Source organism: Cordyceps militaris (assembly GCF_000225605.1).
Source record: "Cordyceps militaris CM01 unplaced genomic scaffold CCM_S00002, whole genome shotgun sequence".
Classification (NCBI taxonomy): Eukaryota; Fungi; Ascomycota; class Sordariomycetes; order Hypocreales; family Cordycipitaceae; genus Cordyceps; species Cordyceps militaris.
The window spans coordinates 462,758-490,228 of record NW_006271970.1 but is presented as its reverse complement, the minus strand read 5'-3'; the positions used below and the strand labels follow the sequence as shown (position 1 = coordinate 490,228).

The 27,471-nt window shown below is 54.9% G+C and overlaps 11 protein-coding genes across 11 annotated transcripts; 5 read left to right on the top strand and 6 right to left on the bottom strand.

Annotated features, from left to right (window-relative positions):
• Positions 1 to 1,805: 1,805 nt before the first annotated feature.
• Positions 1,806 to 3,151, top strand: CCM_02099 (integral membrane protein, putative; the record flags this gene model as incomplete). The annotated part of the gene is made up of 5 exons (XM_006667253.1): positions 1,806 to 1,952; positions 2,005 to 2,109; positions 2,159 to 2,541; positions 2,596 to 2,660; positions 2,715 to 3,151. 5 exons carry the CDS (start codon positions 1,806 to 1,808, stop codon positions 3,149 to 3,151), a joined length of 1,137 nt encoding a protein of 378 aa, XP_006667316.1.
• A 458-nt stretch (positions 3,152 to 3,609) lies between these two features.
• Positions 3,610 to 5,216, bottom strand: CCM_02098 (MFS sugar transporter, putative; the record flags this gene model as incomplete). Its single annotated transcript, XM_006667252.1, has 2 exons — positions 3,610 to 4,952; positions 4,973 to 5,216. The coding sequence occupies 2 exons, from the start codon at positions 5,214 to 5,216 to the stop codon at positions 3,610 to 3,612; spliced, it is 1,587 nt and encodes a 528-aa protein (XP_006667315.1).
• A 1,606-nt stretch (positions 5,217 to 6,822) lies between these two features.
• On the bottom strand, positions 6,823 to 7,926 carry CCM_02097 (phosphorylcholine phosphatase; the record flags this gene model as incomplete). Its single annotated transcript, XM_006667251.1, has 1 exon — positions 6,823 to 7,926. The coding sequence occupies one exon, from the start codon at positions 7,924 to 7,926 to the stop codon at positions 6,823 to 6,825; it is 1,104 nt and encodes a 367-aa protein (XP_006667314.1).
• A 1,352-nt stretch (positions 7,927 to 9,278) lies between these two features.
• CCM_02096 (reticulon-4-interacting protein 1) lies at positions 9,279 to 10,292 on the bottom strand (the record flags this gene model as incomplete). Its single annotated transcript, XM_006667250.1, has 1 exon — positions 9,279 to 10,292. The coding sequence occupies one exon, from the start codon at positions 10,290 to 10,292 to the stop codon at positions 9,279 to 9,281; it is 1,014 nt and encodes a 337-aa protein (XP_006667313.1).
• A 378-nt stretch (positions 10,293 to 10,670) lies between these two features.
• CCM_02095 (Aminoglycoside phosphotransferase) lies at positions 10,671 to 11,651 on the bottom strand (the record flags this gene model as incomplete). The annotated part of the gene is made up of 1 exon (XM_006667249.1): positions 10,671 to 11,651. One exon carries the CDS (start codon positions 11,649 to 11,651, stop codon positions 10,671 to 10,673), a length of 981 nt encoding a protein of 326 aa, XP_006667312.1.
• A 4,135-nt stretch (positions 11,652 to 15,786) lies between these two features.
• Positions 15,787 to 16,565, top strand: CCM_02094 (heat shock protein DnaJ domain protein; the record flags this gene model as incomplete). The annotated part of the gene is made up of 2 exons (XM_006667248.1): positions 15,787 to 15,930; positions 15,993 to 16,565. 2 exons carry the CDS (start codon positions 15,787 to 15,789, stop codon positions 16,563 to 16,565), a joined length of 717 nt encoding a protein of 238 aa, XP_006667311.1.
• A 924-nt stretch (positions 16,566 to 17,489) lies between these two features.
• On the top strand, positions 17,490 to 17,938 carry CCM_02093 (uncharacterized protein; the record flags this gene model as incomplete). The annotated part of the gene is made up of 3 exons (XM_006667247.1): positions 17,490 to 17,603; positions 17,671 to 17,760; positions 17,846 to 17,938. 3 exons carry the CDS (start codon positions 17,490 to 17,492, stop codon positions 17,936 to 17,938), a joined length of 297 nt encoding a protein of 98 aa, XP_006667310.1.
• Positions 17,939 to 18,564: 626 nt separating this feature from the next.
• On the bottom strand, positions 18,565 to 20,685 carry CCM_02092 (alkaline serine protease AorO, putative; the record flags this gene model as incomplete). The annotated part of the gene is made up of 4 exons (XM_006667246.1): positions 18,565 to 19,311; positions 19,371 to 19,870; positions 19,936 to 20,423; positions 20,480 to 20,685. 4 exons carry the CDS (start codon positions 20,683 to 20,685, stop codon positions 18,565 to 18,567), a joined length of 1,941 nt encoding a protein of 646 aa, XP_006667309.1.
• A 714-nt stretch (positions 20,686 to 21,399) lies between these two features.
• CCM_02091 (uncharacterized protein) lies at positions 21,400 to 23,360 on the top strand (the record flags this gene model as incomplete). The annotated part of the gene is made up of 5 exons (XM_006667245.1): positions 21,400 to 21,537; positions 21,658 to 21,765; positions 22,206 to 22,286; positions 22,660 to 22,805; positions 22,841 to 23,360. 5 exons carry the CDS (start codon positions 21,400 to 21,402, stop codon positions 23,358 to 23,360), a joined length of 993 nt encoding a protein of 330 aa, XP_006667308.1.
• Positions 23,361 to 23,385: 25 nt separating this feature from the next.
• Positions 23,386 to 24,203, bottom strand: CCM_02090 (Protein kinase-like domain; the record flags this gene model as incomplete). Its single annotated transcript, XM_006667244.1, has 2 exons — positions 23,386 to 24,112; positions 24,181 to 24,203. The coding sequence occupies 2 exons, from the start codon at positions 24,201 to 24,203 to the stop codon at positions 23,386 to 23,388; spliced, it is 750 nt and encodes a 249-aa protein (XP_006667307.1).
• A 1,430-nt stretch (positions 24,204 to 25,633) lies between these two features.
• On the top strand, positions 25,634 to 27,332 carry CCM_02089 (uncharacterized protein; the record flags this gene model as incomplete). Its single annotated transcript, XM_006667243.1, has 5 exons — positions 25,634 to 25,668; positions 25,753 to 25,844; positions 25,911 to 26,058; positions 26,132 to 26,387; positions 26,454 to 27,332. The coding sequence occupies 5 exons, from the start codon at positions 25,634 to 25,636 to the stop codon at positions 27,330 to 27,332; spliced, it is 1,410 nt and encodes a 469-aa protein (XP_006667306.1).
• Positions 27,333 to 27,471: the final 139 nt, after the last annotated feature.

Genomic DNA, 27,471 nt, shown 5'->3' with positions numbered 1-27,471 from the left:
CGGCGGCGGCGGCGAGCCTGCACACGCAGCACGTCGTCACCGCGGCCAACGAGCTCGGCAAGCTGATGACGCACCGGACGCCGCTGACGCGGCACACGCACTTCTTCATCTGCGCCGTGGTGCTGGCCGCCGTGGTGCAGCTCGGGGCGTGGTCGGGCGGCGACGACGCGGTGCGGGAGCAGGTCCGGCTGTGCATGGGCGCGCTGCGCCACATGGCCACCGTCTGGGACCTGGCGGGCAGGGCGCTGGCACAGGTCAGGGAGGTGGCGGGCCACGTACACCTGGTGAGGACGCAGAGCCGCCAGATGGAGCAGTTTCTGGTGCATGTGACGGACGAGGACATGATGAGTCTGTTTGCGGCCGATGCGCCCGCGCTGGCGGACATGGATGCTGTTTAGCAGGCTGATAGCAACGAGGCTACTTCCGGTAAGAAGCTCGGAGGGGTGACAAGTCGAAGCTGACAGCCCACAAGTAGCCTCGTCTTACATCTAGAAAGCCGACTGATGCACAAGCGATCGCCATGAAACGTCTTCTATATTGCTTCTTCAGCATTCGTCGAGTACTTGCCGTCCTGACCAGCCGTGTCCCGACCTCCTTTACTCCTGGCAGACCCGGGAGTAGGCAGCCCGGATTCACCTTGAATCCCACCTCTCCAATCAGTGAATGCAGGGGGGGCGGAATACGACAATACGTCTGTTGAACCTGGAACCCCACGAAAGGACCAAATAGTTCCGGTTCCGCGGTGTCCCTGCAAATAGCGCAACAGACACTAGTTACCCAACCAGCCTCCGGAGGGACTGATTTTTCGTGTGAATTTGACCTTGGACAAGTCCAATTCCTGGACGATTTCATGCGCCATGTTGGTGTAATTGGATGAAAGCTAGTGGTTACACATTATGAGAGTAGGACTGGAGTTTCGCGGCTGACTAATGAAGACATTTTAGGGGGTCTGCCCACGGGTAGAGTCGTACGTAGTCTCAACCACCAGGACGCGAAAGCGAAAGCAGACATGGAAATTGAAGAAACAGAATGAAGCCATTTTAGAAGGGACTCGTTGATCCCCGCTCCAGCTGATGATGTGTCGAGGCCGAGGTCCCCAGGGTTGGCTGGCAGATTCCACTGTGTCTCTCAGTGGTCGCCGGCGCGGCATAATCTGCCGATGGGCGATCATGCAAAAGAGGCGTAAACTATGCCTTTATTCGAAACCGAATCCACTGCCGCACGAGCAGCACCGGAGAGCCAGCTACAACTTCTTCACGCTGCCCTGCCCTGCCTGTATCAGTTGTGCTCCGGCAGGTGGACGGATTGCAAAATCGCCGCAAACCTTGAACCGGTAGTTATATTGCCCAGTGTTTGTTCGGCTAAAATAAACTATCAACAGATGAAACAACGCTGCTCCCCAGGCCCCCCTTTGATGCCCTCTGGCTGAGCACCCGCAGCCTTTGTGCACTAGCTGCCATTGAATTCGCCTGGGCTCGCCATCTGCATAGCTGCACCCCATGGCTTGTTGCAGCGGGAGAGAATGGGCATTTGCCCCTCATGGAAGGCTGTCGGCAGGTCCAAATGAAGATCTGCGCGTACAAGCTTTGCTTGCAGGGCCCTGCTAAAAACTCCATCTTGGTAGCATCGCGTCGCCTCCTCAGCCCGCCGTCTTGGCAGCGTGCGTGTCCACTTGATCTGTCCGGGGCGCGAAGGATTTTGCTTAAAAGAAAAGACTTTGGATCGCTTCTCCTGTTTGCTTATTAGGGTCTTCACTCTCTCTTTGTGATTCTGGCGCTTGACGATTGTTGAAACCCGCAGTCACAATGGCGGAGAATCGGGGACCAGAGCTGCTCGGCATCAACATCACCTTTTGCATCATCACATGTAGCATTGTGCTGCTTCGCTGTTATACAAGAGCCTTCATTGTCAAGGCCTTTGGTGTGGACGATTGGATCATCATCTTGGCCACGGTGAGTCGCGCGATTGGGCCAGGTTGACGGCGCGTGGTGCTAATCCAGGCAGATGTGCTACCTCGGCTACATCACTGCCTCCAATATGGGAGTCAAATACGGCACCGGTCAGCATAAAGACGCCCTGACAGAGGCTGACTATCAGCGAGCCATGATGGTACGGCCGACGGCGACATGTGGCAGAACGAAAGCTAACCTGGCGCAAGCAATGGTGGTTTTGCTACCTATTCTTCAGTCTCACCATGGTCGCCTCCAAAGTGTCATTTGCATGGTTCCTGCTCCGCATTGTCAACAAGCAAACGCACGCTTGGCTCATATACGCCGCCACCATGTGCACCGTTCTCGGAGGGCTCGTCTTCTTCTTCGTCACACTCCTGCAGTGCCAGCCGATTTCGCACTACTGGGACAAGACGGGCGCCGGCCACTGCATCAGTATGGACGTTGTCATTGCACTGGCCTATTTGTACAGTGCCTTTAGTGTCATTACAGACTTTACTTTTGCGATTCTGCTCGGGTTTGTTGTTTGGCATCTGAACCTGCAGAAGCGGGCCAGAATTGTCGTCATCTTTCTCATCACCATGGGATGCGTGTAAGTGGCGCTCTTCGACGAGCAATGCCCTGGATGAACTAACGACGTCAACAGCGCAAGTGCAGCAGTTATTGTGCGAGTTCCGTTTCTAAAATTTCTCAAAGAGCCTGATTTCCTATGTAAGCCCCGCGACTTGATCCATGACTTTGGATGCTCTACTAATGTGTTGCAAGGGGATACTACTGACATTGCTATTTGGTCCACCATTGAAATGAGCTTGGCCATCAGCGCAGTCAGTATATCGACTCTGCGACCCCTGATCAGGGCCGTAGGCTGGAGTCTTGGAATAAGCTCCAAAGGCACTGGCGACAGCCATCAGCACGGCACGAGCGGCCGACGCAGCACACCGAAATCGCACCTCTCTTCCAAACTCGGACATCACGTCTACATCAAGTCGGAATTTTCCCAAGACGCGTCTTGTACGGACCGCGATCCGAAATGGATCGTTGGGACGCGGGCAACGGCATTTGCCGCACACTCGGACAGCGAGGGGAGGAATAACCGCTTTGGCGGTGGTGAGAGCCTCGAGTACTTGGAGATGACCAACTCAGACAGGGGTGCAGAAGAAGGGCACGCAAGAAAAGCGTCTCCGAAATATTTTCTCCCTTAAACAAGGTAGATGTGGGCATAGATATCTGTACTGGTAGCTACCTCGAATAGTATCAATCACCATGTCAACAGTGTATGGATTGACTATCCCTCCTACTGCTTGCAGGCCGGCAAAGTGACCGGGGACGGCGTATTTATTTAAAGATGGAGGCTCACATGGCACAAGATGGCTGACGGGGCCGGCTCGGGCTCGGCCCGTGACATCGCCCACGTCAGCCACGATATAGACAACGCTCAACAAGCTCGCGGAAGCCTGAGTGACCAATAGGTTCATCTTGTGCAGGGCCGTCTCGACATGTCATGGAATTTGTCATCATTTGCAAATATATGTTATAGCATGACAAGGCAATAAGTCGGATAGCTTGTGGGTTTTATAAGCCCACTCTGCGCGAGCGAGCCCCTGCCACCCCCCGCCGGACGATGCATGGGAGAAGTTGCCCCTCTTTCTCGACCTGAGATTTACCTGGCATCGTGCATCTTTTCATCTTCCCCCGAGAGAGATCTCTCGGTGACCCCACTGTCCGTCGTCATGCGCGGCAGCGTCCGCGCCACCTTGGGCGGATCCCAGATGGACTTGCTCTGCACAAAGATTTCGTCAATCTCCTCGAGCGAGCGGCCGCTCGTCTCAGGAAAGAAGAAGTAGACAGTAGGTACAATGGCGGCGTTGAGCACGGCAAAGATGATGTAGTAGCGGTAGCCGATGGTGTTGAAGCCAATGGGCGTCACCTCGGCCAGCAGGAAGTTAAAAGTCCACACGGCGGCCGTGGCCACGGCGCTGATGGCGGCGCGCAGCTGCAGCGGCGCGACCTCGGTCGCGTAGAGGTAGGTGAGGCCCGAGTAGCCGACCGTGTAGATGAACTGAAAGGCAAACAGACAGATGACGGCCACGATGAGGGCGGCCGTGTTGTTCGGCGCCGACGTTGTGCCCGCGAGAATGGCCATGGCGACGCCCATGCCGGCGGCGCAGGACAGCATGAGAAAGCGGCGGCCGAGACTGTCAATGGTAAAGGTGGACAGGTACCCGCCAAAGATTTGCGTCATGGCCATGGAGGCGGCGAGGATGCGCGCGTTGACGGGGCTCATGCCGAGATACTGCTCAAAGATGGTCGTCGCGTACATGGATATCAGGTTGATGCCACACATTTGCTGGCATACTTGGCCGAGGGCGGCGAGCACGGTGCGGTGCAGCAGCCGCTGCTCGCCCATGGTGCCCATGGCCTTCCACGAGAGCGCGCCGCAGATGGACAGCGAGTGCTGGATCTCGCGGATCTCGAGCGCAATGGCGTCCGAGTCCGGGTCGTCGTCGTGCAGCGCGGCCAGCACGTGGCGCGCCTCGTCGATGCGGTCCTTCTTGACGAGCCACCGCGGCGACTCGGGGAAGAGCGTGACGAAGCCGCCCATGGACGCGAGCAGGAGGATCTGGAACGCGAGCGGGAAGCGCCACGCGACGGAGCCGTGCGCGCGCACGAAGAAGAAGCCAAAGTCGACCCAGAGCGCGAGCGAGATGCCGGCGCCCACAAAGATGCCGTCCATGACCACGTGCGCCCCGCGCTTGCTGGCCCGCGCAATCTCGGCCTGCCACACCGGCACCGTCGCCAGGTAGCCGCCCGTGCCGAGGCCGAGCACCACGCGCGCCGCGATGAACTGCCCGAGGTGGAACGACGACGCCATGAGCGCGGCGCCGAGCATGGTCACGAGCGCCGACAGCTGGATGACGCGCTTCCGCCCGAGCCGGTCCCCGAGGTAGATGCATGAGAGGGAGCCGAAGATGCCGCCGACGGTGAAGAGGGCGAGGACGGTGCCTGCCAGATGGTCAACACACATGGTACGGGGAGGGGGGGCGGTGGAAGAACAGAAGTACCTTGAATCGTGGAATTGTGCGACTGCTGCGATCCTGTGGTGTTGATGGTATCGAGCAAAGGAAACATTTGGACAAAGGACTGCAGCGTCAAGAGACCGCCGGCGACACTAATGTTGTAGCCGTAGCAAGTAAAGGCCGGGCAGACGACGAGCCAGATAATGGCCCGCGAGAGGGCCGGGCCTCGAAGGCCGAGGAATTCTGCCATGGTTTTTGAACTTCAGGTGGTTGACGATTTTTGATAAACTTGGCCCAGCTCGAACCTCTGCTTTGGGGAAGGGTACTAAATATACTGAGACGACGCGTGATTTTTTTCACCATGAGATGGGTTTCAGCATTGCCTTGCCCATGGCACAGAGCATGAACACCGGCCTTTTGTGTCATGGCTAGCGCTTCACTGTCCCCATCTATCCGATAGAGCCGCGCTTCCTCATTCGCGCGGGGTTAATCTGACGGGGACAACCTGGTCTCGATGCGCCGGAGGGGGAGACTACCCCCGGGGGGGGCGACTACCGGTCATCGGCGGACGCCGCACAGCCCAATTGCTCAGGGCCAAAAACACCAGAAGGAGAAGCCGTCTAAAAAAGGGGGCTTGCTCTAGTCGGGATCGTGAGCGAGTAAGCGGGCGCCGTGGTTCGTCGCTGGGAATAAAACCCGTCCATTGCTAACCTCCCCCAACAGGCATGAGGGTATGTGGCTTGCTTTTTGGGGTGGGAGTGCAAAGTTGAGTTATCCTTTTCCGGAGTGTATGCCGCAAGGCGTTATTATTCATTTACAACTTAACACACACACAAATACATAATAAGCTTCCCCGCGTCCGACCATCGCGGGGGAGGCGTCTCTGATCCACCGGACATGGCCGATGCACGGTACATGTCCGTGGAAGCGTGTGCGGGATTTCGAGTCGAGGGCTCTGTTATTACAAGTGCCGAAACTGTTGCCAATGGTGTTGACGTAAACTTTCACTATTCAAAACGAAATGGAAGTTGTGAACAGATAAGGGCCGCACATACAATACGAATGAGTGCTTGGCGTGCATCTCTATAATCCTTATTGGCAGCTGAAAATGCAGCCCTTTATCGTATAGATCGCGAATGCAATAAGTAGACCCTGTAGCTTGGGGCCGGCTCGTGCAAAGTACACAGACTCGCCAGTTTCCACTGCTGCAGCTGACAAACAAATTTGTGACTTTTTTCCGACTTATTTTTGGTAAAGTGATTTTGTTTTGGGGTTTGTTTTGTTTTTTATTTTTTATTTCCGTCTTTTTTGCGCCTCTAGCGTAGGCAAAGGCAACCAAAGCCGCACTAACAAATGCATTCGTAGTGGGAGCCGTACGGTGGCGCCATTGTTCATGCAAGCTCTTTGTCTATTTTATTGATAACGAGTGAGCGTTGATAATAACTGCCGCCATCCACGGTCGCGGCATGCGGCGAAATATTGACAGGACGCCGGCGGCCGGGCCTATTTAGGACGTGCAGTGGCTGTCCGCCACTGAGCGTGGCAGGGTGAAACCACGCCGCGAGTCAATGAAGCATGTTTGAACAAAGAGCAGGTTGCTGCCCGAGAGAGACGAGGCTGGAACCAGCGTACGCTACGTACTTTCCATGCAGCGCCAGCCAATAAGGATTCAGCCGCACGCAAGACCGATGTAAGCAAGAGACCCAGAGGATTACGTACATGTAGCCGGCCGATAACCAGAGCGGGCTTTACCTCGAGGGAGCCAGAGATTATGTACATGCAAGTATATAATTGACACAAGGCAGACTTTTGAAGACAAAAAGAAAAAGAGCCCCCTCTCCCAGGCCGTGGCTGCTTTACAAAATGTCCGCCGGCTTCACCGTGACCCAGTTCTTGTCGGCCGTCACCGGCCAGCCCTCCTTGGCCTGGGCGGCCGCAAAGTCCGTCTTCATCTGGTCAATCTGCTTCTGGTACTTGTCCTTGCGGTTGACCCAGAGGTGGATGCCGCCCCTGCGGACGTCGACGCCGTGAAACAGCATCGGCCCGTCGCTGTCGGGCGTGTCGCCGGCGACGAGGACGGGCTTCTTCCACATGTCAATGTAGGACAAGATGGCAGCCCACTTGCCCGTCTTCCACGTGGCCGGGGTCCAGAGAAAGGGCGTCATGACGAGGTCCAGGTTGGCGGCCTCGTCGTACGCGCCGGCGCTGATTTGCTTGCGCGCCGAGGTGAGCGCGGTGCTGCCGACGTTGCGGAGGGCCGTCGTGACGCCAATGACGTTTTCCGGCTTGACGTTGTAGCCATACTTGGGGTCCGCGACGACCATGCGCACCAGCTCCTCGGACGCGGCCGACACGACGTACACTTCGATGCCGTTGGCCATGAGCTTGTTGTACAGCTCGACCTGGCCGCGGAACACGCGGGGCGGGCTGACGTCGACCTTGACGAGCTCGTCGCCCTCGTAGTAGCTCGTGTGCACGGTGCCGTTGAGCGCCATGAGCTCGTCCACGTACACCTTGAGCGTGCGCAGGGGGATGCCGCTAAAGATTTGCGCGGCAAACGGGTAGCAGATGGCGTCGTCAATCTGGCACAGGCGCAGGTAGTAGCTGTAGAGCGTCTCGTTGTGCGCGGCCGTGTCCTTGAAGGGGACGAGCTTGAGCGACGGGTCCATGGTGTCGCGCGTGATGACGCCCTTGTTCTCGAGGTACGGCAGCAGCGACTCCTCGAGGTCGTACTGGTAGCTCGTGTTGTCCATGTCAAAGGCCGCGTACCGGCCCTGGTGCGCGTTGGCCGCAATCATGGTGTTGAGCGCCGTGGCCGCCGAGCGCGGCCAGTGCCGCAGCGCGGGGCCCTTGAGGCATGGTTTGGCGGCGGCATCGACGGCGGCGTCGACGGGCGAGGCCGACGCGACGAGCCCGGTCGAGGCGAGCGCGAGGCTCACGGCGGTCAGGAGCTTGGTCATGACGCGGAAGCTTGACGGGCAAGATGGGTACAGGGGGGGGGAGGAGGAATAAGTGGCAGGTGAGACAGCCTCACACGAGTCCGGGGGCAACACCCGCTTTTTATGTTCAATTGAACGCTTTTTTTCAACAGCGGCTGAAGAACGAAGATGATAAAAAAAATAGGCAGAAACAGGGCGAAAATGCTAGCGGCGGCCCGGATGCGCAGCCTTGCAAGGTCCCAGCCAGCTCAAGGTTAACATATCCACACCAAAAGAAATCCCAACTATCCCAATTCACCATGCCGAGTGCCAAGAGTGAAGATCCCTTCCGCATGTAGTCGCTGCGCAGCCCATTGATGCGCCTCGAGACAAACTGTGCTGATCAAGTCCCTGCAAATAGCGCAACAGACACTAGTTCTATCTACATATATTCCCGCAGTTGCCCACTGTCGCAGGCTTTTTTTTCTTTCAGGTCCATATCTACCTACATTTAGGCTCCAGATAAACTCTGCTCAGGGCGCAGTCATCTTGTTGGCTTGCCTCTTCCCGGGCCGTCCACAGGGCCCACGTGTTGACATTGTAGGCCCGAGAAGCACGGAAATGCTTGCCATTGGGTTTCCGCTAGTGGCTGAAGCCATCTCCGCTGTGGCTGGCCGGCCTTCTTTCAACGACAACCGCTCACGTGCTGGTCGGGTCATCGCAGAAAGGACAGAAGTGTATTGCTGTCCGTGCCCAGGCTTGGTGCACTGTATATGCTCTTCGGTGCGCTCAAAGTAGCCATGATAAGCGAATTGTTGCAGCCTTTTGAGAGAATCCATGCCTCAAGAGAACAGGACCGCGGATTCGGGGACTTGGACAGTCGTGTAAGTGCCAGTTGTTACGACAACCAGCCGCTACGCATGGTGGCTGACACCTGACACAGACTGCGAAATACGAAGCAAGAACTGCAGTAACTAGGCTGCCACTTCAATACATATTGCGGGCGCAACGCATTCGGTTTCTTTAATTATTACGTGACAGACCTGGCCTCGGTCACTGCTTCCGTCAATATCTACTCCACATTGCTTGGTTGACAGCTAATCAAGCAGCCCAAAGAGCAGACGAGTCATCGGTCCGTGAGATACCACGTGCCATTGGAATTCTATATGACAATAAATAGTGCTCTACTGGTAGTCAACTAGGCTCAGTGCAGTAGGAAACGTTCTTGCAACCGGCTACAGTGTATCCCAGCCGCGGGGAAGAATATTCACTCCCAGCACCAGCGTAGGACCAGCGTGTCAGCGACCATGTCATCGGGAGGCAAGACATGCTAAAAAATTAATTATCGCTCTGCATCGTCTATTTGGCCTAGTTTAAACGACCCTTCACATCCGCTACGCATTCTTTGCAACGTGCACGATGACCTTGCCCGCCGAAGACCCCTTCTTCAGGCGGCTATAAGCGGCCGGCGCCTCGTCAAACGCAAAGGTCGCGTCCACGACCGACTTGAGGCTGCCCTTGCTGTACCACTGCGCAAGCTGGTCCAGGTCCTCGTGGTTGTTCTTGGTCAGGTAGCTGATGAAGCGGTTCCTGCCGCCGCCCAGACACGCCGGCCGGACCATGGCGCAGGCCACGCTCGCGACGTGTCCGAGCGAGCCGCCGCCGACGGACACAAACGGCGCCGTGGGCAGCAGAAACGCGGCCGACTTGGCGTGCAGCGCGACGGCGCCGACATTGTCCACAAACACGCTGTACACGGGGCCGGCCTTTTGCAGCGCCGCCAGCACGTCCGTCGTCTTGTAGTCGACGACCTCGTCGGCGCCGAGCTGCCGGCACAGCGCCACCTTGGCCGTCGAGCACGTCGCCGTGACGTGGCAGCCGAGCAGCTTGGCGATCTGGATGCCAAACGTGCCGGTGCCGCCCGAGCCGCCGTTGATGAAGACGCGGTCGCCGGCCTGGACGTGCGGCTGGATGCTCTGGTACGCCGTGAGCGCGGCGGTGCCGAGGCCCGCCGCGGGGCCCAGGTCCGCGTCGCGCGCAAGCTTGGCGTACCCGGCGCGCTGCAGGACGACCTGCTCTGAGAGCGCGCCGCCGGGCCGGAACGGGTCCAGCCGCCCGACCACGTGGTCCCCGACGAGCACGTCGGTGACGGCAGGGCCCACGCCCACGACCACGCCGCTGAGGTCCATGCCCAGCGTCTTGGGGAAGGAGAAGACGGCCCGCACGACGAAGCCCATCTCCGCCACCTTGTAGTCGGCCGGGTTCACGGCCGCGCTGCTGACCTGGACGAGGATGTCCTGGCCTTGGAGGTCCGCGGTGGTCGGCCGCGCGGCCGCGGGGTTGAGATGCAGCTGCTGCTCGACGATGCCGGGCGAGGCAAGCTGCCATGCTTTCATTGTTTCTGCCATGATGACTGCTGAGGTTGAAGGATGAGCAAACTTTTCTTTTGAGGGGTTTGACGGGCTTGATGGTACAGAGACAGTTGATGTTTCTGCAGCGTTTGAGGGACCCCGAAACGCGACTGCTGCCTACGAGCGCGATCTACTCAAGCTAGCTAGGCAGCGCATGAAAGCTTCATCTGTCGTCATAACTACATCCCCCACTGTTTTCATCGCGTTCTTAGCTTATAATTTATCGACACTAGCAATGACGCTTGTTTGTGCTAGCATGTCGGCCAAACCACGCCATGGGAAATTCCTATATATTCCTTACTTTCTAGACACTATAGGACATAAACCCATCTAAGTAGCAGTATTGTTCCTTCGAAATCGAGCAACGCGAGTTCATCAAGTATTAAAAGTCCATGCACAGTCGTCATCATATCCCTGCGCGATTCTCTCGACATCAACAACAGCATCCCACGCCGCCAACGTCCTCCCATATACGTCGTATTCTTGATCAAGATTGGCAGCACCCACGTCTCCCTGGCACCCAGTGTCGCACTCGCAGCGCAAAACAGACCTCAGCACATCCAACAGCTCCTTCCTCCACGCCGGCTGATGGCCCCCAGACAGTCGTGCCGCGACGTACTCAAAGTAAGCGGGCATGATGTTGGCCATTTCCCAGTCTATAAAGCCCGTCACCGCGAGCGTGTCCGGATCCACGAGGATATTCCGGTCAGACAAGTCCCCATGCGTGAGCACAGGACGGTCCCAACCACCCGCGCCGGCGGCGGTGCCACGCTGCACTCGCTCGAGGTGGGCTGCACGTTCGGCGTCCGTGGTATTGTTCTGCAGCGCGTGGACGCGCGAGTCGTCCCACTCTGCGCGGGAGGCGCAGCTGGCAAACGTCTCTGTGCCCAACTCTGTGACGAAGATGTACGGCTGTCGCGTGGGTCGTCCGTAGTAGGAGAAGCGGCGGGCACGCATGAGCACCAGAAGCCGGCAGAGCTCTGCCTTGACGGCGGCGCGCTGCGGAAGCGTGAGCGAGGGCCAGAGCTGGACGAGTGGCGTGCCTGGCTGGTGCGTGAGGACGAGGCCATGCCTGGTGCGGTTGGACCCCGAGACGCCCGAGGTTGTCACCGAGACCGTGACGATGCTGATGACGCGCGGGACGCAGGGGCCCAGGATGAAATGGGCGAGCGCCGTCATGATGCCCTCGCCATGGTCCGCTCCAAGTTTCAGGATGGTGGTGGGAGAATGCTTGAAAAACCGGCGTCCAAGGGTCGGAACGGTCGGCCCAGAGAATAGAGGGAGCTCGGGGAGACAGGCCCAATGCTCCCGAGGAGGCTCCTGGAGCTCTTGAGAGCTGTCCTCGAGGAGAATCATGGAGAGCAGGGTGACGGAGGAAGGATACCTGGTTAACGAGTGCGGGGCGTCGAAGGCGATTTGAAAGCCACGCTGGGGTCATAATCAGCTGTTGTTAAACAGGGGTGGTTTAACTATATGTGTCCGTCCCCCTCTTCCCCCTAATTGAAGAGCCAGCATTCCTCTTTAATTAATAGATGAAGAAGCGTGACACCTGTCGCGCATTCCCGTGGCCACCTTTTCGGGATTAGCGCTATTTTCCTCGTATATTACCTACAAAATAAATCTGCGGCGAATTTTGGATGACCTTCCGTAAAAACTTCATTTGCACATCTGCAATTCACATCATGCTTTCCCGTCTAAGAAACGCCTTCACACCCCCCAGCAACCCTTCTGCGCTTCTTGTCCTTGGCAATTTCGGTTCCATGATTTACGTTCTTCATCTCATACCTGAGAACAGTAAGAACGAACACTTCGGCTTCACAACCTTCTCCTCCACTACCGCCTTTCGCCACAGCGGAGCCAGAGAGCAGGCTCGAGAGCAGATTGGCACCGTCACGCTTCACGTTGGAGATGGCGAGACTGCCAGCAGCTTCCTTGACGATGTTGAGATACGGACCCGCAAGCTGCGTGACGATTATTTCGGCTTGACCCCAACGCAGCAGAATGTGACGCAGCTGGTGCAAGACGTCCTCCGGCCGGCAGCGATGGATGCAATTCACGAGAGAGAGACGCGAGGGCCGTCTATGAATGCGACACAGGCATATCCGGTTTTTATTGTTTATATCAGACGCGCAAGAGCAGGGGCCATCCTAGGAGAACCGACAAGCTTTCCTTCTTAAGGTCCTTGCGCTTAAGGTGCAAATAATAGTTGTTCGTCATCGTCCGTTTGCTCAGGTGCGGCTGGGGCACAGCCTTGTGCTACATAGGGTAAAATAGACCAACTCTCACCTTTCACACTATTCATCAACGCACTCCTACCTCTCATCATGCCATTCCGCATGCCCGACCCAGACCACGAAGCCCAGGTTCTGGGTCAGATAAAAAGCAGCGTCTTGCCCGACGGGCTTCTATCGCCTACATAATCCCGCTGCCTCTGCTCCTGCACTCCGCCGAGGCCATCCTACCCTACCACGAGCCCATCACCGAGACGACCGCCATCAGTGCGCACGTCTCCGCCCGCATCTACGCTTTTTACACGCATCTGGCCGCGTTACCTCCAGACGCGGCGCCGCCTGCCGCAGTCCATCGACGAGAACCCGTACTCCAGACGAGTGGAAGCTTCCGAAGATCGGACACATAGATGGCGCTGCAAGCGAGGACTGCATTCTGACGTGTACCCTCATGGCATAGATACTACGCTGATCCATTCCTTGATATTGCACGGAGGTTCGGAATTGTCGGACAGCAAGTATGTTGAGCGACGGGCCCATGCATGGGCTTTCTGTAATAAATCATTACTGACGCAACTGGTTCTGTAGAACAACGGCTGAACTAGACCCGTGCACGCCGACACTCGTCCTGTCGCGCCCTCTATCAGACCCGAGACATGTGACGGAGCGAACGAGCTGACACGGGCGCACGCGCGCAAATGCCGTCAGCCTGCACCGGGCTCTACTCGCCATCGACAAGACGATATTGCTGGTATATCACCCAGATAAAACACACGATACATCATATCTTTGGATGAGGGGTAAGGAACTGCCAAGATGCATGGCTCACGCGACGTGACTCTGATGAAGGAATTGAAATATGAATGTGAAATATGGGCAAGGTCTCGGGACGCCAACCGGACGGATGAGAGCCTGGGCAACTACCCCACGTCGTATTATGTTTTAATAATGTTGTCTCTAGCAGTGTTCGTCGGCAACCGCATGAGACATGGAGAGCCCGCTCTCGCCTACCGTGTCATTTCGGATTTACCACGGAGTGTGGATTGTTTCTCCGTCGCACCATCTGGTTGGCAGCATGTCACTTATGATTCTATCTACCTCCAAGCGGCATGAGACAGTGAGCTTTGGAAGCTCGGCAAATGACCACTCCTGACGGAGACTGATAGAGATTGACCTACACAGTATTCGAACATGCTTTAAGCTTGTTTGTAGATCGGACTGTGTACCGTCTATCGTATTCGGGCTGTATCATAAGTTCGTGGATATTATAAGGAGATGGGGACTGAACCTAAATTATAAGTAAGTATTCGCCCACTTTGTTCATCTCAATTTGGGACGATCTGTCGCCCAGTGCATTTACGCATCGCAGGGCGGAACTATGGCAAGGAACAACACTCTGGTCAAACTATCGCAACTGCCGTGACTTTTTTAAAATTGCCGTCCTGATTGATGAGCCACACCTATACAAGTCCTCTCCAGTGACTTCACACGGATTACTCCATCCAAGACTTGCAGCTTCAGCTCTCTCGGTGAACACGGACAATAGCTCGATGTGACCTGGCATGTTCAATATTCGACTAACTCTAATCTTTCCGCCAATCGAAGGTCATGATAAAACCTGGTTCCAGCATGGAAAGTGCATCGTCTCCAGCGCCTGTTTCGGGTGGTGGTGTGACCTTGCATCGTTCAACGCACGACTCATCGATGCATACTGTCATTCCAGGTGCTATGAGCTGGGTATTCTACTTTAGTCCTAACTGCCGACAGGAAATGTTCTAAACTTGTTTCAAAGTTGTCTACGCATAGCGGCCTGCCGAGAGTTGGCATAGATGGAGTCAGTCAGCCAGTGAAGAAGCCTTTTTCACCTTGAAGTAAGATTCGAACCGCAAACCGACTATATAAAGCAACTCTGGCGGCTCTCTTCCTCTCTCAATATCACTACAGCCAAAGCCTCAATACGACAAGATTCTACAACCTTGACCATTGCCAACTTTACTTTTCTCTTTCTCCAGCAAAAGCCTCATCTACTCTAAACTCCGATGCGATCCCTCTTTGCTACTGTTGTGCTTTTTATAGCAGCTTTGGGGAATGTCGGGGCCTCGCCGAACCTCTCCGCCGACACGCTCGCGCCGAGACAGCAGACAGGGACAGGGACTCTTGCATATCTCCCTGGCGGACCGCCCCTTACCTTCAACTACACGTGCACTGCGCCTAACCCACAGAACTACATCGGTGTCTGGAGCGCCGCCAATCCCGAGGCCCCGACCACGACGGCGCTCATCTCCACCTACGTTTCCGCCAGTGCCGGGACTGTCGTGATCCCGTTCCCCGACAGCCTCCCCGCGGGCCAGTACCTGGCCTGGTTTGTCTCGGCAGGGAGCTTTAACTTTGCGGGCCCAATCGCCGTCAACTTTGGCAGCTGCGTCAAGCCGGGCTCGTCCGTGTGCTTGGACGGCACCGTGTGCTCGGGCGGCGCGTCGCAGTGCACCGTCGACGCGAGGAACCCCAACACCACCATCTGCTGTGTCGCCGGCCAGAAAGCCTTCTACGGCAATTGCTACGACGCCCCCAACGGCGACGACATTGATGTCTGCCTCTACTCACAGAATGAAGATGAGCGCTGGACGGGGCAGGTGTGCGACCTCACCCAGAACAACTATTGTGCTTGCCTCGCCGGGGATAATTGGTCAGCCTGCAAGTGCTGCGCAGCCACACAGTACCTCAGTGGATCTACTGGCAACTGTGTTGATAAGTCATAGCTAGGTACAAATTAGTTTACCCAACAGCCGCGGTCCCTCATATCCCCATCACCGCGCCTGAGAGAATCTAGCAAAGGTGATGATAGCAGGCACGACTTGAAGGCATTTTGCATCAGATATGCAACCAGTTGATTGAATGATAAACCGTACGAGGAAGGGTTTGTGGCCTTTTGAACGTTTTGTACGCTTCCAAATGATTAAGCTTACTTGGAGTTTCATTGAAAACAGCCCGCTCTAAAATCTTAAGGCTTGTGTGTAATGTTGTATTTTTTTTAAAAAAATTGTACATTTAGTTATATTTATTTTATTTTGAAGGATACCAAGATAATAACGAAGTTAATCAATTCTTAATATATTGTGATGTATAAATGTACATTCTATGTCAAATAGTTTACAGGGTAGGTCACTCGGGGTTACACAGCACTCACAGCCCCCTATCGTCCTCATGCCACCCGAAGCTTTTCCTTTCCTTTGCTTGTCACGTACGGCCACGTCTTGGGCGAAATGAGTAGAAACTATTACGAGATCCTCCAAGTTAAGCAATCCGCATCGGAAGCTGAAATTAGGGCAGCTTTCAAACGACTCGCCAAATTGCACCATCCAGACAGGAATCTCAATAGCGCAGATGCAACTGTGCGTTTCCAAACGGTAAGGCCCGCCTCCACATGAAAATGAGACTCTTCGTTGCTAATGACAACACACGTCTTCAGCTCAACAATGCTCATGAGACTCTTGTTGACCCGCTGAAGCGACGTCAGTATGACAGAACCCTCCGACCGCTAGGGTCGAGCACTTATGCGCGTCCACCATCAAAGCCAAAGCCCTCATTCCATCAGGACAGCGAAAGTGACAGGAGACGGGAGAAGAGAATTGCCGAACTAGGAGTGAGTCTTGGTCAATTACAGGCGCAGCAATCTGCGATGAATCATGAAATATGGACAGAGGAACAGCGTTTGGCCAAGATCAGGGCTGAGCTGGACAGCTTCCACGACAAAGGGGATGATGTGGCAGGCAGTGCGTCAAAAGCGAAGCGCGAGTTCAAGTTGACGGCTTGGTTCACGTCGGGGGAGTCGGCCGAAGCCAGAGACGCGAGGGAACGGCGGGTAGCAGAGAGAAGCGCGGCCCGCGCGGTCTTGCAAAAGCAAAACGACCAAATCACGGCCGCGATAGCTGCCCTTCGGTCGCGGGATGAAATCTTCATGGCGCAGATTATGAAGGAAATGAGAGAATTGGCGAGGCTGAATGTTGAACAGGAGAGTCTCGCGCAGAACAAGCCCGAATAACCGTGGTGGGAAAGGGACGCCCCTGAGGCAGTGATTTAATTAGCAAAATGCCGTATGCATCGTCTTTTGGAGTGTCTACTGAATTTTTGTGCTGCACGATGCATCATATCGCATTGACTGAGAGAGCCAGCCATTGAGGCAAGTCTCTAATATAAGGCTGCAACGCCCAAAGACGTGGCCCATGGCCGCAAGGCACACTATAAAAATAAACCACCCTCACGGGCCAGCAGCTTTTCCGCAATTGTGCCTGTCGTTGCTGGGAACTCTCTCAAACCAGCTTGACTTTGCTCTTTGTTTCGCGCCTTCTTGACTTACAACTCATACGACACTCCAATACGCAGAGACATATGCAATGTGCGTATTATTAATATCAGGTTGGCTCGGTGTGACAATCGGTGTGACAACCGATGCACGAGGAAAACCCTATGTGTGTCTGACCGAGGCCCTCCGCGATCAACCGATAAGTAGCAATATATTATTGCTAAGTGTTGTCACCGTGAAGGATCTTGCATGCGTGTTCCGTCTGGCCACTCACAAAACCTGGGTTTTGCATCACATTTCTCGTCCAAGTGCATCCTAAAAATTCCTTTCATGCGGCGGGAAAGGTCTAGGCCAGAGACGATATGCGATGGTAGGTGAGCATCACATATCACATACGTCAAGGTTGATAAGGCTCCCAGCCTGATTTCAGACTCCTTCCTCAGCAAATACAGCCCAAATAGGTACGAAGAAAGACGGACCGTGGCAAAGTCGCTGGTAGGAACACCCACCCGGGACTATCACACCATTTCTATATCTATCGACTTCACGCCGCTCCAAACCACCAATTTACCAGCAACACTTCTTCTCAAGAAAGATTCGCATACATCTCCCCCGTCTATCGCTGGAAAGCCTTGCGCGCATAGTCGTCTCAAACCTGACACAATGCAAATTCCTACATTTGCTCTCCTATTGCTCACTGCGGCAGCCGCCGCCATGCCATTGTCCGACCCGCTTGATGCCAGAGATGCGGCCAGCGCCCAAATCACGTACTACGGAGTGAGGAAGAACACACCCATCCAGATTGTACTGGCGATCAGAGCTAACCATCGAGTGCTCTTCAAAGATATGCACCAAGGCCAATAACGAATGCAAGTACAAAAACCAAAACGGCAAGGATACTTTCGTCAAGTGCCCCAGATTTGCCAACAAGAAGGTATGTGTTCGTCTCTCAACAACCTGCTGATGCTGACTGCTTGTTTGCAGTGCAGCAGGGACTATAACGAATGTTCGTATGATAGCGTCAGCAGAGCCGTGCTGTGCCGCTAGACAGTGTCAATGTGGCCGAGCCTTTTGAACATTTTCCGAGACTTTTCGTGCCAATTGATATATGAGGTTGGGTGTATCCCGCAGACAATTATATGTAGTACATACAGTTGATCATGTAACGGCGCCTCTTTATCAATTCCACAGTGTGCCCCCAAACTCGTTTCCTCTAAATTTATAGGACTCACCCACGCTTCGCCCACAAAGGCGGCCACGCTACCGCATCTCGCCATCTTTGCCCATCCAGCACACCTGCAGCTCCTCTCATGCTGGACATTTGCGAATCCTCCATGTCTCTCCGAGTTCCCCGCCAGTCAGCCCCGCCCTCTCCGCCCGCGTGTGCATCTCGCCCGAACAACCGACAACTTGGTATCGCAACTCCCCGCCTTCATACACACCAACAACACCAAAACCTCGCCTATCCTCCGCCGTTGCATTATCTCAAGGCAAGCCCCATGTCCTGCTTTGCCGCATGTCCCAATTCTTAATACCGACATCTCGAATTTTGCGCATCTACCACAGACCAGCACATGTTCGCGCACCCGGGTTTGTAGATCTAGGGCGGGGCATCAACCATCACGAACTATGCAAAGGGCAATCAACGGTTATTTCATATATCTTTATTTCTCGAGTTCTTTTTCATTAACATTGTAAATCACTTTATACATTCCAGTAAGGCGTTGTTTATCGACCCTTACAGCTGGAGGAAGTAGGCTTCCCACTTATCATACACGGGAGTACCGAGACCAGTCACAGGGTCCCAGCCCTCGACGGCAGAAAAGCCGTTGTTGCCGCAGGCACTGTAGCCACGGTCGCTACCAACACCGCCCAGCTCCTGGTTGCCGACTGTGACGTCGTTGAAGGTCCCCTTGCGCTTGGACATGGCGTACAGAGCAGGGTTGGCGAATCCAATCGGCCCCTTACCGACACTGAGGCGCTTCTCGTTGATGCGGTTCAGGATGGCGGCCACAATGGGCGCAGACATGGAGGTGCCGCCAGACAAGCCGAGACTGCCGCCGACGGCTACCAGGCCGTTGTCGCCGACAGCGGCGACATCAGGGAAGCCACGTCCTCCGCGGTTGTAAATGCCGGCGTCGCCAGGGATGTCACCCTCAGAGGTGTTGTAGGCAAAGTATCCGGGGTTGTGGCGGAGGAGGTAGTGGCCGACGACGTCGTCCTGCCACGTCGGGCGGGTGAAGATGTTGCTGAAGCCGCCGCCAGAAGAAAAGGACTCGGTCGCCGACTCGGGCTTGTCAATAGTGTGGATGAGGGTAGAGCCGACGGCGGTGATGTACGGGCAGCTGCAAAGATCATCGGCGACAAAGATGTCATGGTGAGGGCCCAGGCAGTAGCCGTTGCGGTCAGTGACGCCAGCATCGCCGCTGGCAACAACAGTGGTGATGCCCATGAGTCCGAGCTTCATGAACTCATTGCATTGGCGCTAGATTAGTGTTAGCGAACAAGCTCTCGGGCAGTCTTTTTGGCATTTCGGATACACACATGGGCGCTCTTGGGATCGGTGGGATCCTCGGGGCCACCGTAGGAGATGGAGATGACGTTGGTCGGCTCATACGAGCCGCACATTTTATGGTTGTTAAAAAGGGGATCCTGGCTGCAGTAATCGCTGTCAATGGCGCTGAGGAAGTCGCCAAAGATGTTGTAGTACTGATCAGCCTTTACCTGGAAGAGGGTGGTGCCCTGGGGGTAGATGATGGGGATCGCCATGTCAAAGTCCAGCAGGGACTCGCCGCCGGCATTGGCGGGGCTGTTGGGTGCGGTGGCGCCGTCGATGAGGTCCAGCTGTGGACCGGTGCCGGCGGGGATGTACGGAGCGGCCTTGCTGTAGAAAAGGTCGAGATCCTCTTGCGAGTAGACGTCGCCGAGGGACTCGTAGATGCCGAGGCGGTTGGTGCTGTTGGTGCCTGTGGCCTTGGGAATCTTGTACAGGTAGGCGATGCAGTCAGGAGTAACAGCTCTGCTGCAAATTTGCAGGTACGGAGCTAGGAGATGTTCAGTTAGCCTTGTCTTCTGCTTGATTACATTTCTCCTAGGGGCATGCGCTTACGTAGGGTAGAGTTTGCGGCGCTGTGCGGTTCGCCTCCGGCGCTGGGGCCAGACTTGATAGCTTCGTCGACGCTCTTGATCTCGTCCTGGCTCAGCTTGCGGACGGGCTCGCCAATGGCAGCGTCGCCGGTGGCGGGCTTTGTCGCGCGGACGGTGACCTTGGTCATGGCAGGACCGGGGCGGATAAAGTCGACAATGTCGAGAAGGTTGTTGGGCAGACTGTACTCTTCGGCGCCAATGTGGTCCTGGCCCGAAGCGGTGCTGCGGTAGATATGATACCTCGTCTTCAGGGCCCTCTCGACGACGCCAGCGGTGGTGTCCACGGTGATCCAAGTTTTGGTGGGGTTGACGCGGATGTCCTTTTCGGCGATGCCCTGGCCAACCAGCCACTGCTTGACGGAGTCGATGCTCTTGTCATTGGCAGCAAACAGCTTGACGACGTCTTCCTTGGACAGGTGCTTGCCGTAGTTGGGCGAGACGGGGTTGGAGCTGTAAGCTTCTTGTTAGCCCAGATACAATAGCGGAGATGCACGGCCAGAACGCACATGTCGTAAAGTATGTCCTCTGCCTCTTGAAGGCTGCCCTGCTTCAGAGCAATCTCGAATGGGATCTTGGCACTGGATTCGACAGCGGCTCGCTTCTCGAAGCGCACATCCTGGGCCAGATTGCGCCGCTGGTGAACAGTGTGTGTGTCGGAGGGGAGGGCAACGGCACCAGCAACCAAGCTGGCAATGAGCAGAGTGGTCTTCATGATTGGAGGTAGCTAGTTTACACTGACAACGTCGATCGAAGATGACAAGATGAACAAGTCGTCGCTGGCGAAGGCTGGTATATATACTCATCGGCACTCTCCAGCTCCCGCAGCGGGACAATGTCGTATTTCCATCGGCGACCATGGCGTACAGGAACCCGGTCTCCTGACACCAGCCATCAGTTCTTCTCTCCAATTGCACGGCCTTGACAGACCATATCAAGTGTCTGAAGAGTACCGGCTCCGCTTCCGCTGCAACTCTGAGCCATTGGTTTAGGAAGGTGAGCAACGACGCTAGCAAAAGGGCCATAGGGTTGCAGTGTTGATCCGAGTTGTCCCCCCGAGAGAACAGCTCCACCCGGAACAAAGGATTGTGATGTTCAGGGCTGAGTCGCTGACAGCTTCGCCCAGCCTCACTCAGTACAGGCCAGTTGCGAGAAAAAAGAAGACGAAAAACAGAGTGAGACATGGTGGAGAATGCAAGTCATCTCATCGAAAATCAGCGCCTCACAATGACGTTGTTATCGCAGAAGACCTGACGACCCCAGATCTGTGCGCCGTCCTTGGCTAGTGACTGATTGTGGCTTTTTACCAAGAGATGTCATCGTCGGGGGACGAGATGGATCAAGCCCACCCGATTTTTAGCGTGCTGGGCATTGTTGGAACTCGGTGCAAGGAACATGTACTAAAACAAGGAACCGTCGGGAGACGACGATGCCGCGCCCGCCCAAGATGCACGCCAGCCGCCACTTGGTTGAGGACTTGCCCATCTTGGAAGGTAAAAGATGGACGTCGTATAGCTTTCACTATCCCTCGTGCCGACAAGGCCGGCTGAGCTGCAAGCCACTTGGTGTGTGTCCATGCGGAGAAACGAATGTGGAGTGTGGGTGGCCTTTTTGTTTCTCGATTTCAAACATGGCCCGCGCCGAAACTAGCTCATAATGCCAAGAACACTTCTACTGAACCTGTTAGTTCACCTGCAATATCCGTGCCGAGCTGCGGTTCGAGTTAGCTCAGCCCGCTGGGTCCGTCACCTTGCGAGGCAACGTTGGAGGGCAATGCTGGCCAGGATCAAAACGCGTAGTCATTCAAGTCTAACCCTGACACATGCATACACGCATTGACCCCCAAGGTACCTTCGAGCCTGCAGTGGGCGGCGGGGCCCGGCCTCTTTTACTGAGCCAGCCGGCAAGGCATCGCGAAATGGCGGGCGGATTTTATCAGTAATCGCAGGAATAAGTACGAACGTACGGATTCGTATAGCGAGATGATTCCACTGGCTCGGCATCTTTTATCGAGTCTGTTCTTGCTCATCAAGGTCGTCCGCTTATACCACTCACTGCCTGACTGACTGTGCAGAGAGAGAGGTCCTCCTGTGACCATGTTGGGTCCTTGTCAGGCGCTTACGCACCCACCATTTTCGCATGTATACCTACCTAGTTGTAACTGTTTTCAAAGGTACTAATATATTTATTTACTATTTATTGAATAACACTAATTGGGCCTTCTGCTCCTTCTAGTACCTCGATAAATTTGTGCGGGCTGGAAAACCCGTGGCAGGACCGTTGCCGGGTCTCGCGCAGTTGAAAACCTCCCCTCCAGTGCGTCTTCTCTACTGTCGCGTCTTAATGGTGTTCAGTGGTTCTCGATAGGCTGCTACCTCGACCACGTCTTCCGAATCATCTATCAACCATCGATACTAATTAGGTACATCAATTTGCTTGCCATCTGTGTGTACACCTAAGTAGCTGACCAGTCCCCCGCCATAGCGCCTTCTATAAGGTGTGTGCTAACGGTATTTGTATCGTTTTTAACGTTGCCAGATATTAAGATATTATTAATTGTATAATTTGCTTCGAGTACGGAGCAATGAATTTTCACGTGACGGGCGGCCGCATATTATTGGTTTCAGTAAGCGCCGTGGCAGTATTGGTGTACAATTATAAACATGGCAGAGACTGCCATTCATTCTAGCTGAACAGTTCCTACATCAACATCACCGCATCAACACCACCGCATCAACACCACCGCATCATCATGCCTTTTTCTAACAAAGAACGTCTGTACGTGGCGTTGTATGCTCGTGGTGGCAACCCCACAATGCCGGGCGGCGAGGATAAGTAGGCGCTACCTGCATTGTGCGACTTATGGGCAGCACTAACGACACTTTTCTCGACAGGTACCATTGGGCCTTGGTTTTAGGCCCAAAGATGGAACGCTACAACTCTCGCGGGACTCGGTTTCATGCACATGAAAAGATGCATTTCGCTGATGGCGAAGCTCGGTCGGTCTGGGAGTTTGAAGAGCGAGATATGAGTATGGCGCCGACTGCGATGATACTAGTCCGCATTTTGATAGCCAAGGTCAAGGACCGGAACGGCCTCTTGGCAGTCTTGCGAAGCATACCCATCCGAGAGTCACAGCCTGGGTGGAACTGCGTATACTGGGTTCAGGAAGCAATACAGGCTTTATATCGACACCAGGAATCAGGATATGGTATATTTGAAAGATCAGCGTACCAGCTGGATTGGGACGCAGTTCTTGCAACTGCGCTCTGGTATGTCAAAGAGAAACAGCTTTCTCATCGGTTCGATGGGCAGGCAGCGTCAGGCACATTCGACCAATCAAAAGTGGCTACCTGGGATATGTTACAAAAGCGCGAGCGTATCCCTTGAGACGCCTTGGACCCGTTTAGCAAAATCAGAAGTCGCCGAAATACTTTCTCCTGATTGTTTCCATTTCTAGTGCTTGTTCCGGTCGATCAAGAAACCTGTCAACCTCCTGCTGCCAAAATTGGTTTTGAGGGTTAACATGCCATGCCGACGTATATTCCCAGTAAGGAGGCATCCACCCCGCGGTTTCCCAGTCGATAATGCCGACGATTTTGTCGCCTTGCGCTAGGATGTTCAGGCTGCTTAAGTCGCCGTGCGTGAAAACTGGCTCCTCCCAGAGCTGGTCGTGGAATGAGATGAGCTTTGATAGGCCATGGGAAATGTCGCTGCCATCTTGTTTTATGTTTTCAAGTTCTATTCCGTTGCGTAATTCACGGTGAAAGTCTCGAATCGACGGAAAGGGTCCCCAGCTGCTTCGGCCAGGGAGTCTGTGATCGAAGATCGGACCTCCGCAGACATTGGATATACCGGCACTTTTCGGTGCTCGTATCTGGCGGATCTCCTGCGTCATATCGCGAAGCTGGGAAAGAATGGCCTCCTTTGATGCTGCGGACCTCTGCACCCACCCTACAGAAAGTGGTTGGCCCCGTATTCTCTCCATGACAATGTAGACGATTCGGTCGTGTTCAAATGCCATATGAACCTTCGGGACTGGCACGGTTGACGATGCGGACACGAATCTCATGGCTTCGGCTTCAGCGAGCGTCGTGAAGGAGGTAGATTTGATGCAGACACTGGGTGTGACGAAGACGATACTATTGGGTTGGTGGAAGCACCGGCGCATAATTCTGCTCGACATTATCCTGAAAAGTAGCAAAAGCACAGTTCGAGTGAGCTTGCCATCATTGTAAATGTTATGCGCCATAGTGTTGTTGGCACTGCCAGAAGGGGCACACAGGACGAGTGAAATTCAGTTGTTGGTAATTCGTAATTTGTACCAAGTACGTACTCTGTACACGCTGGTGGGTCCGTTGGTGGAAACAGCTACGGTTGACGGAGGGTCGTTCTTCCGGCTTCCGTGCCGTTTGTCTTGGACACCAAGTCCTTCCACCCATTTGTTCCTGACGAGCCTTGCTCGATCAATCCCCACGATTGCAAAATGCGCCTCATCAGGTTGATTCGGAGCGTGCGACTGTCGGCCCCGTATTGCGTCACCGCCGGCGTAAACGAGAGAGGGACAGAACCCGAGAGGCCTCGTCACAAAAGAATTGAGAGGGGCGGGATTCGTGTCTGCGGTGACCGGAGTTCAGAAGCGCCGCAGTTGTAACTGATGTTCGGCTCCCGGCAAGTTGCAGGGCTGTGCAACCATTGTCGCAGACGAGGGGCACCCAACCAACCAAGGGCATACCTTTTTTTGCTCTTCTTTTGTGTCTCAGAGTTGGTTCTTCTCCGCGTGGCTGGCTGCAAGGCGTGGCTAGAATCCGTGGCCTGTTTTGGGTAAGGATTTCCGTACAAGGCTTGTTGTGTCTCAACAGACGAGGAAATTTGGCACACTTCTTTCTCGTGAACCAGGACAAAATAACCAACTACATCAACACCTCCAAGAACAACCGCAGAGGAACAAGGGAGTTTGTACGACAAGGGTCTACCGAGATTTCGCTCGCTATTCCCGGGACTAACTTGGACAGGGCGGCCACATACGTCAGTCCAAACAGCATCTCCCAAATCCCGTTCCGGCGCTAGCAGTTGCGATTTGCCAAAAAAAAATAGTGGCTTGACGAAAAGCAGACTCTCGCCGGGCGCGTAGAGCAAAGGAAGTCTGGAGAGGGATTGCGTGGATCGAGATTAGTGGTGGGTCACCTGGGCGCAGCTTCGCGACGGGATTCAGAAAGGCTTGCGCAATCCTTCAACTTTTTTTCTAGTATTGGATGCGACGTTTCGATAATCGCAAAGGTTTTTTAATTTCACGGCCCCTTTTCGCGGCGATTCGAAGTCGCGCAATCGCGTGCTTTTCTCGTACCCTCAGCGTTACTCTCTGTGGCCATCAGCTGGATACAGCCAAATGCGGCAGAGGAAGTGCAAGAGCCCTCGAATCAACAGGACGATCTGCTATCAAAGAAACGACGTTATCCTAGTTGGGCTCCATTGGGCGACGGCGCACGCCCAAATCTCACAAGTGGAACCTGGTGACGGCAAAGGCTGACGTCTAGGGCTGTGGCTGTGGCAGGGTCCTGATTGTAACTAATAGTTCGCTTGTGAGAGGCTCTGTCAGGACATCTTGGTTACCGGATTGGGACAGTTTCACCGTACGGGATTCACGAAAGATATAAGAAGCCATGGCTCGCCGCGAGCCCAATCCCGGATTTGCGCTGTCTCTTTTCATGCTTTATTTCACTGGACAATAACCTCCTGAGTGCTTTTCTTTTCTTTACAATAACGAATCTCGCTCGAATAGACTCGACACTACTCACAACAAACCGGCCAACATGTTAGGCATCGGCGACGACGACGATGGCGATTCGTGCCCCACGCACAACCTCACTTCCCGTAAGACTTACACTCAACAACCACGACAAAGTATTACAAATGGCTGAGATTTTTCTTTCAATATAGGCGCCAACAAGACTTTTGTTGCCGGTCTCACATTTCAAGAATTCAACCGCATCCTCGCAGGGGCCTGCACAGCGCTGGCCTGCATCGTCAGCTTCCTTCACTTGTGGCGCCATGCCACTCATCTATCGGTGCCCCGTCAGCAGGTCAAGTAAGCAGCCTCATTGCGAGCGCTCCTCGAATCAAGCGTGGTTTCACTTTTCTGACTTTTATTTTCTGTGCAGGGTCCTGAGAGTCATTTCGCTCGTGCCCCTCTACGCCATTGTCAACCTGCTCTGCATCTGCTTCCCCCAGGCCCAAGTCTACCTCGACCCAATCCTCGAGCTTCTCCAAGCACTCTGCCTGGCCTCCTACTTTATGCTTCTCTGCGAGTACATTTCGCCCCACGACGAAGGTCGCGATGGCTTCTTCTCGCAGATTGAGATCAAGGACAAGAAGGCCGACGGTGGTGTTGTCCAGGATGGTGTCAAGTGGTTCGCTGTAAGCCATTCCCCGGAGTTTCCCACAACACGTCCCGAATACTGCGAATTCTGACACAACTCACAGCAACGCTGCTTCATGATCTTCCAGTACCCCGTCATTGCCCTTGGCGTCGCCGTTGCCACCATTGTCACCCAGGTCGCGGGCGTCTACTGCCAGTTTGAAAGCAAGACCAACTTTGCCAAGCTGTGGCTCAGCATCGCCACCGCGCTCTCCTCCGGTCTGGCCATTGCTGCCGTGCTGCTGGTCGCCGTACAGCTCAAGACGCACATGCCTAACCTCAAGCCCATGACCAAGCTCATTGCCATCAAGCTTGTCGTCGGCCTCGCCTTTCTCCAGCAGATTCTCTTTTGGATCCTGCAGAGCACTCACGTCCTCAAAGAGACCGACACCCTCACCTACGCCGACCTGCACTACGGCATCCCCTCGCTCCTCAGCTGCTTGGAGATGGTACCTATTTCCTTTGTCGTTCTCTGGGCCTACCCCGTCGGCCCCTACAAGCTCGAGTCTCTGGTCGCCCGCGGCGCCGAGCGTGGCGAGACTCAGCACTGGGCGCCCACCTCGTACCAGGGCGGCTTCCTCGGCATCTGGGCGTTTCTCAGTATGCTCAACCCCGTTGATGTCATCAAGGCCACCTTTGCCGCTGTTGGCGTCGGTGCCCGCGACTACGCCTCGGCCAAGATGAACCGCAGAGACAACGGGAGCAAGACCTATGCGACTGGTCCTGGCTACCAGCAGCCCCCAAACCAATACCGCCACGATTACCAGGGCCAGTCTCGAGGCCAGTCCCGGGGCCCTGCTGGGCTTGCCCGCGAAGCCTTGCATCAATTTCGCGACGGCCACAGCAATGGTCAGGGCCGCCAAAATGGTCGAGCCTACGACCACGCCCGTGGCAACTCGTACAATGAATACCACGAGTCATACCCCATGAATCAGCGACGATAGACGGCTCAGCTTTTTCACTCATTTTGTACTTTTATTGCATCAGATTCAAAGCGTTATTCTTGATTTAAAAGGGAATTCTCATGTACCTACGGAAATAGACAGTAATACACAGCTTGACCAACTCACCATGCTGCAACCC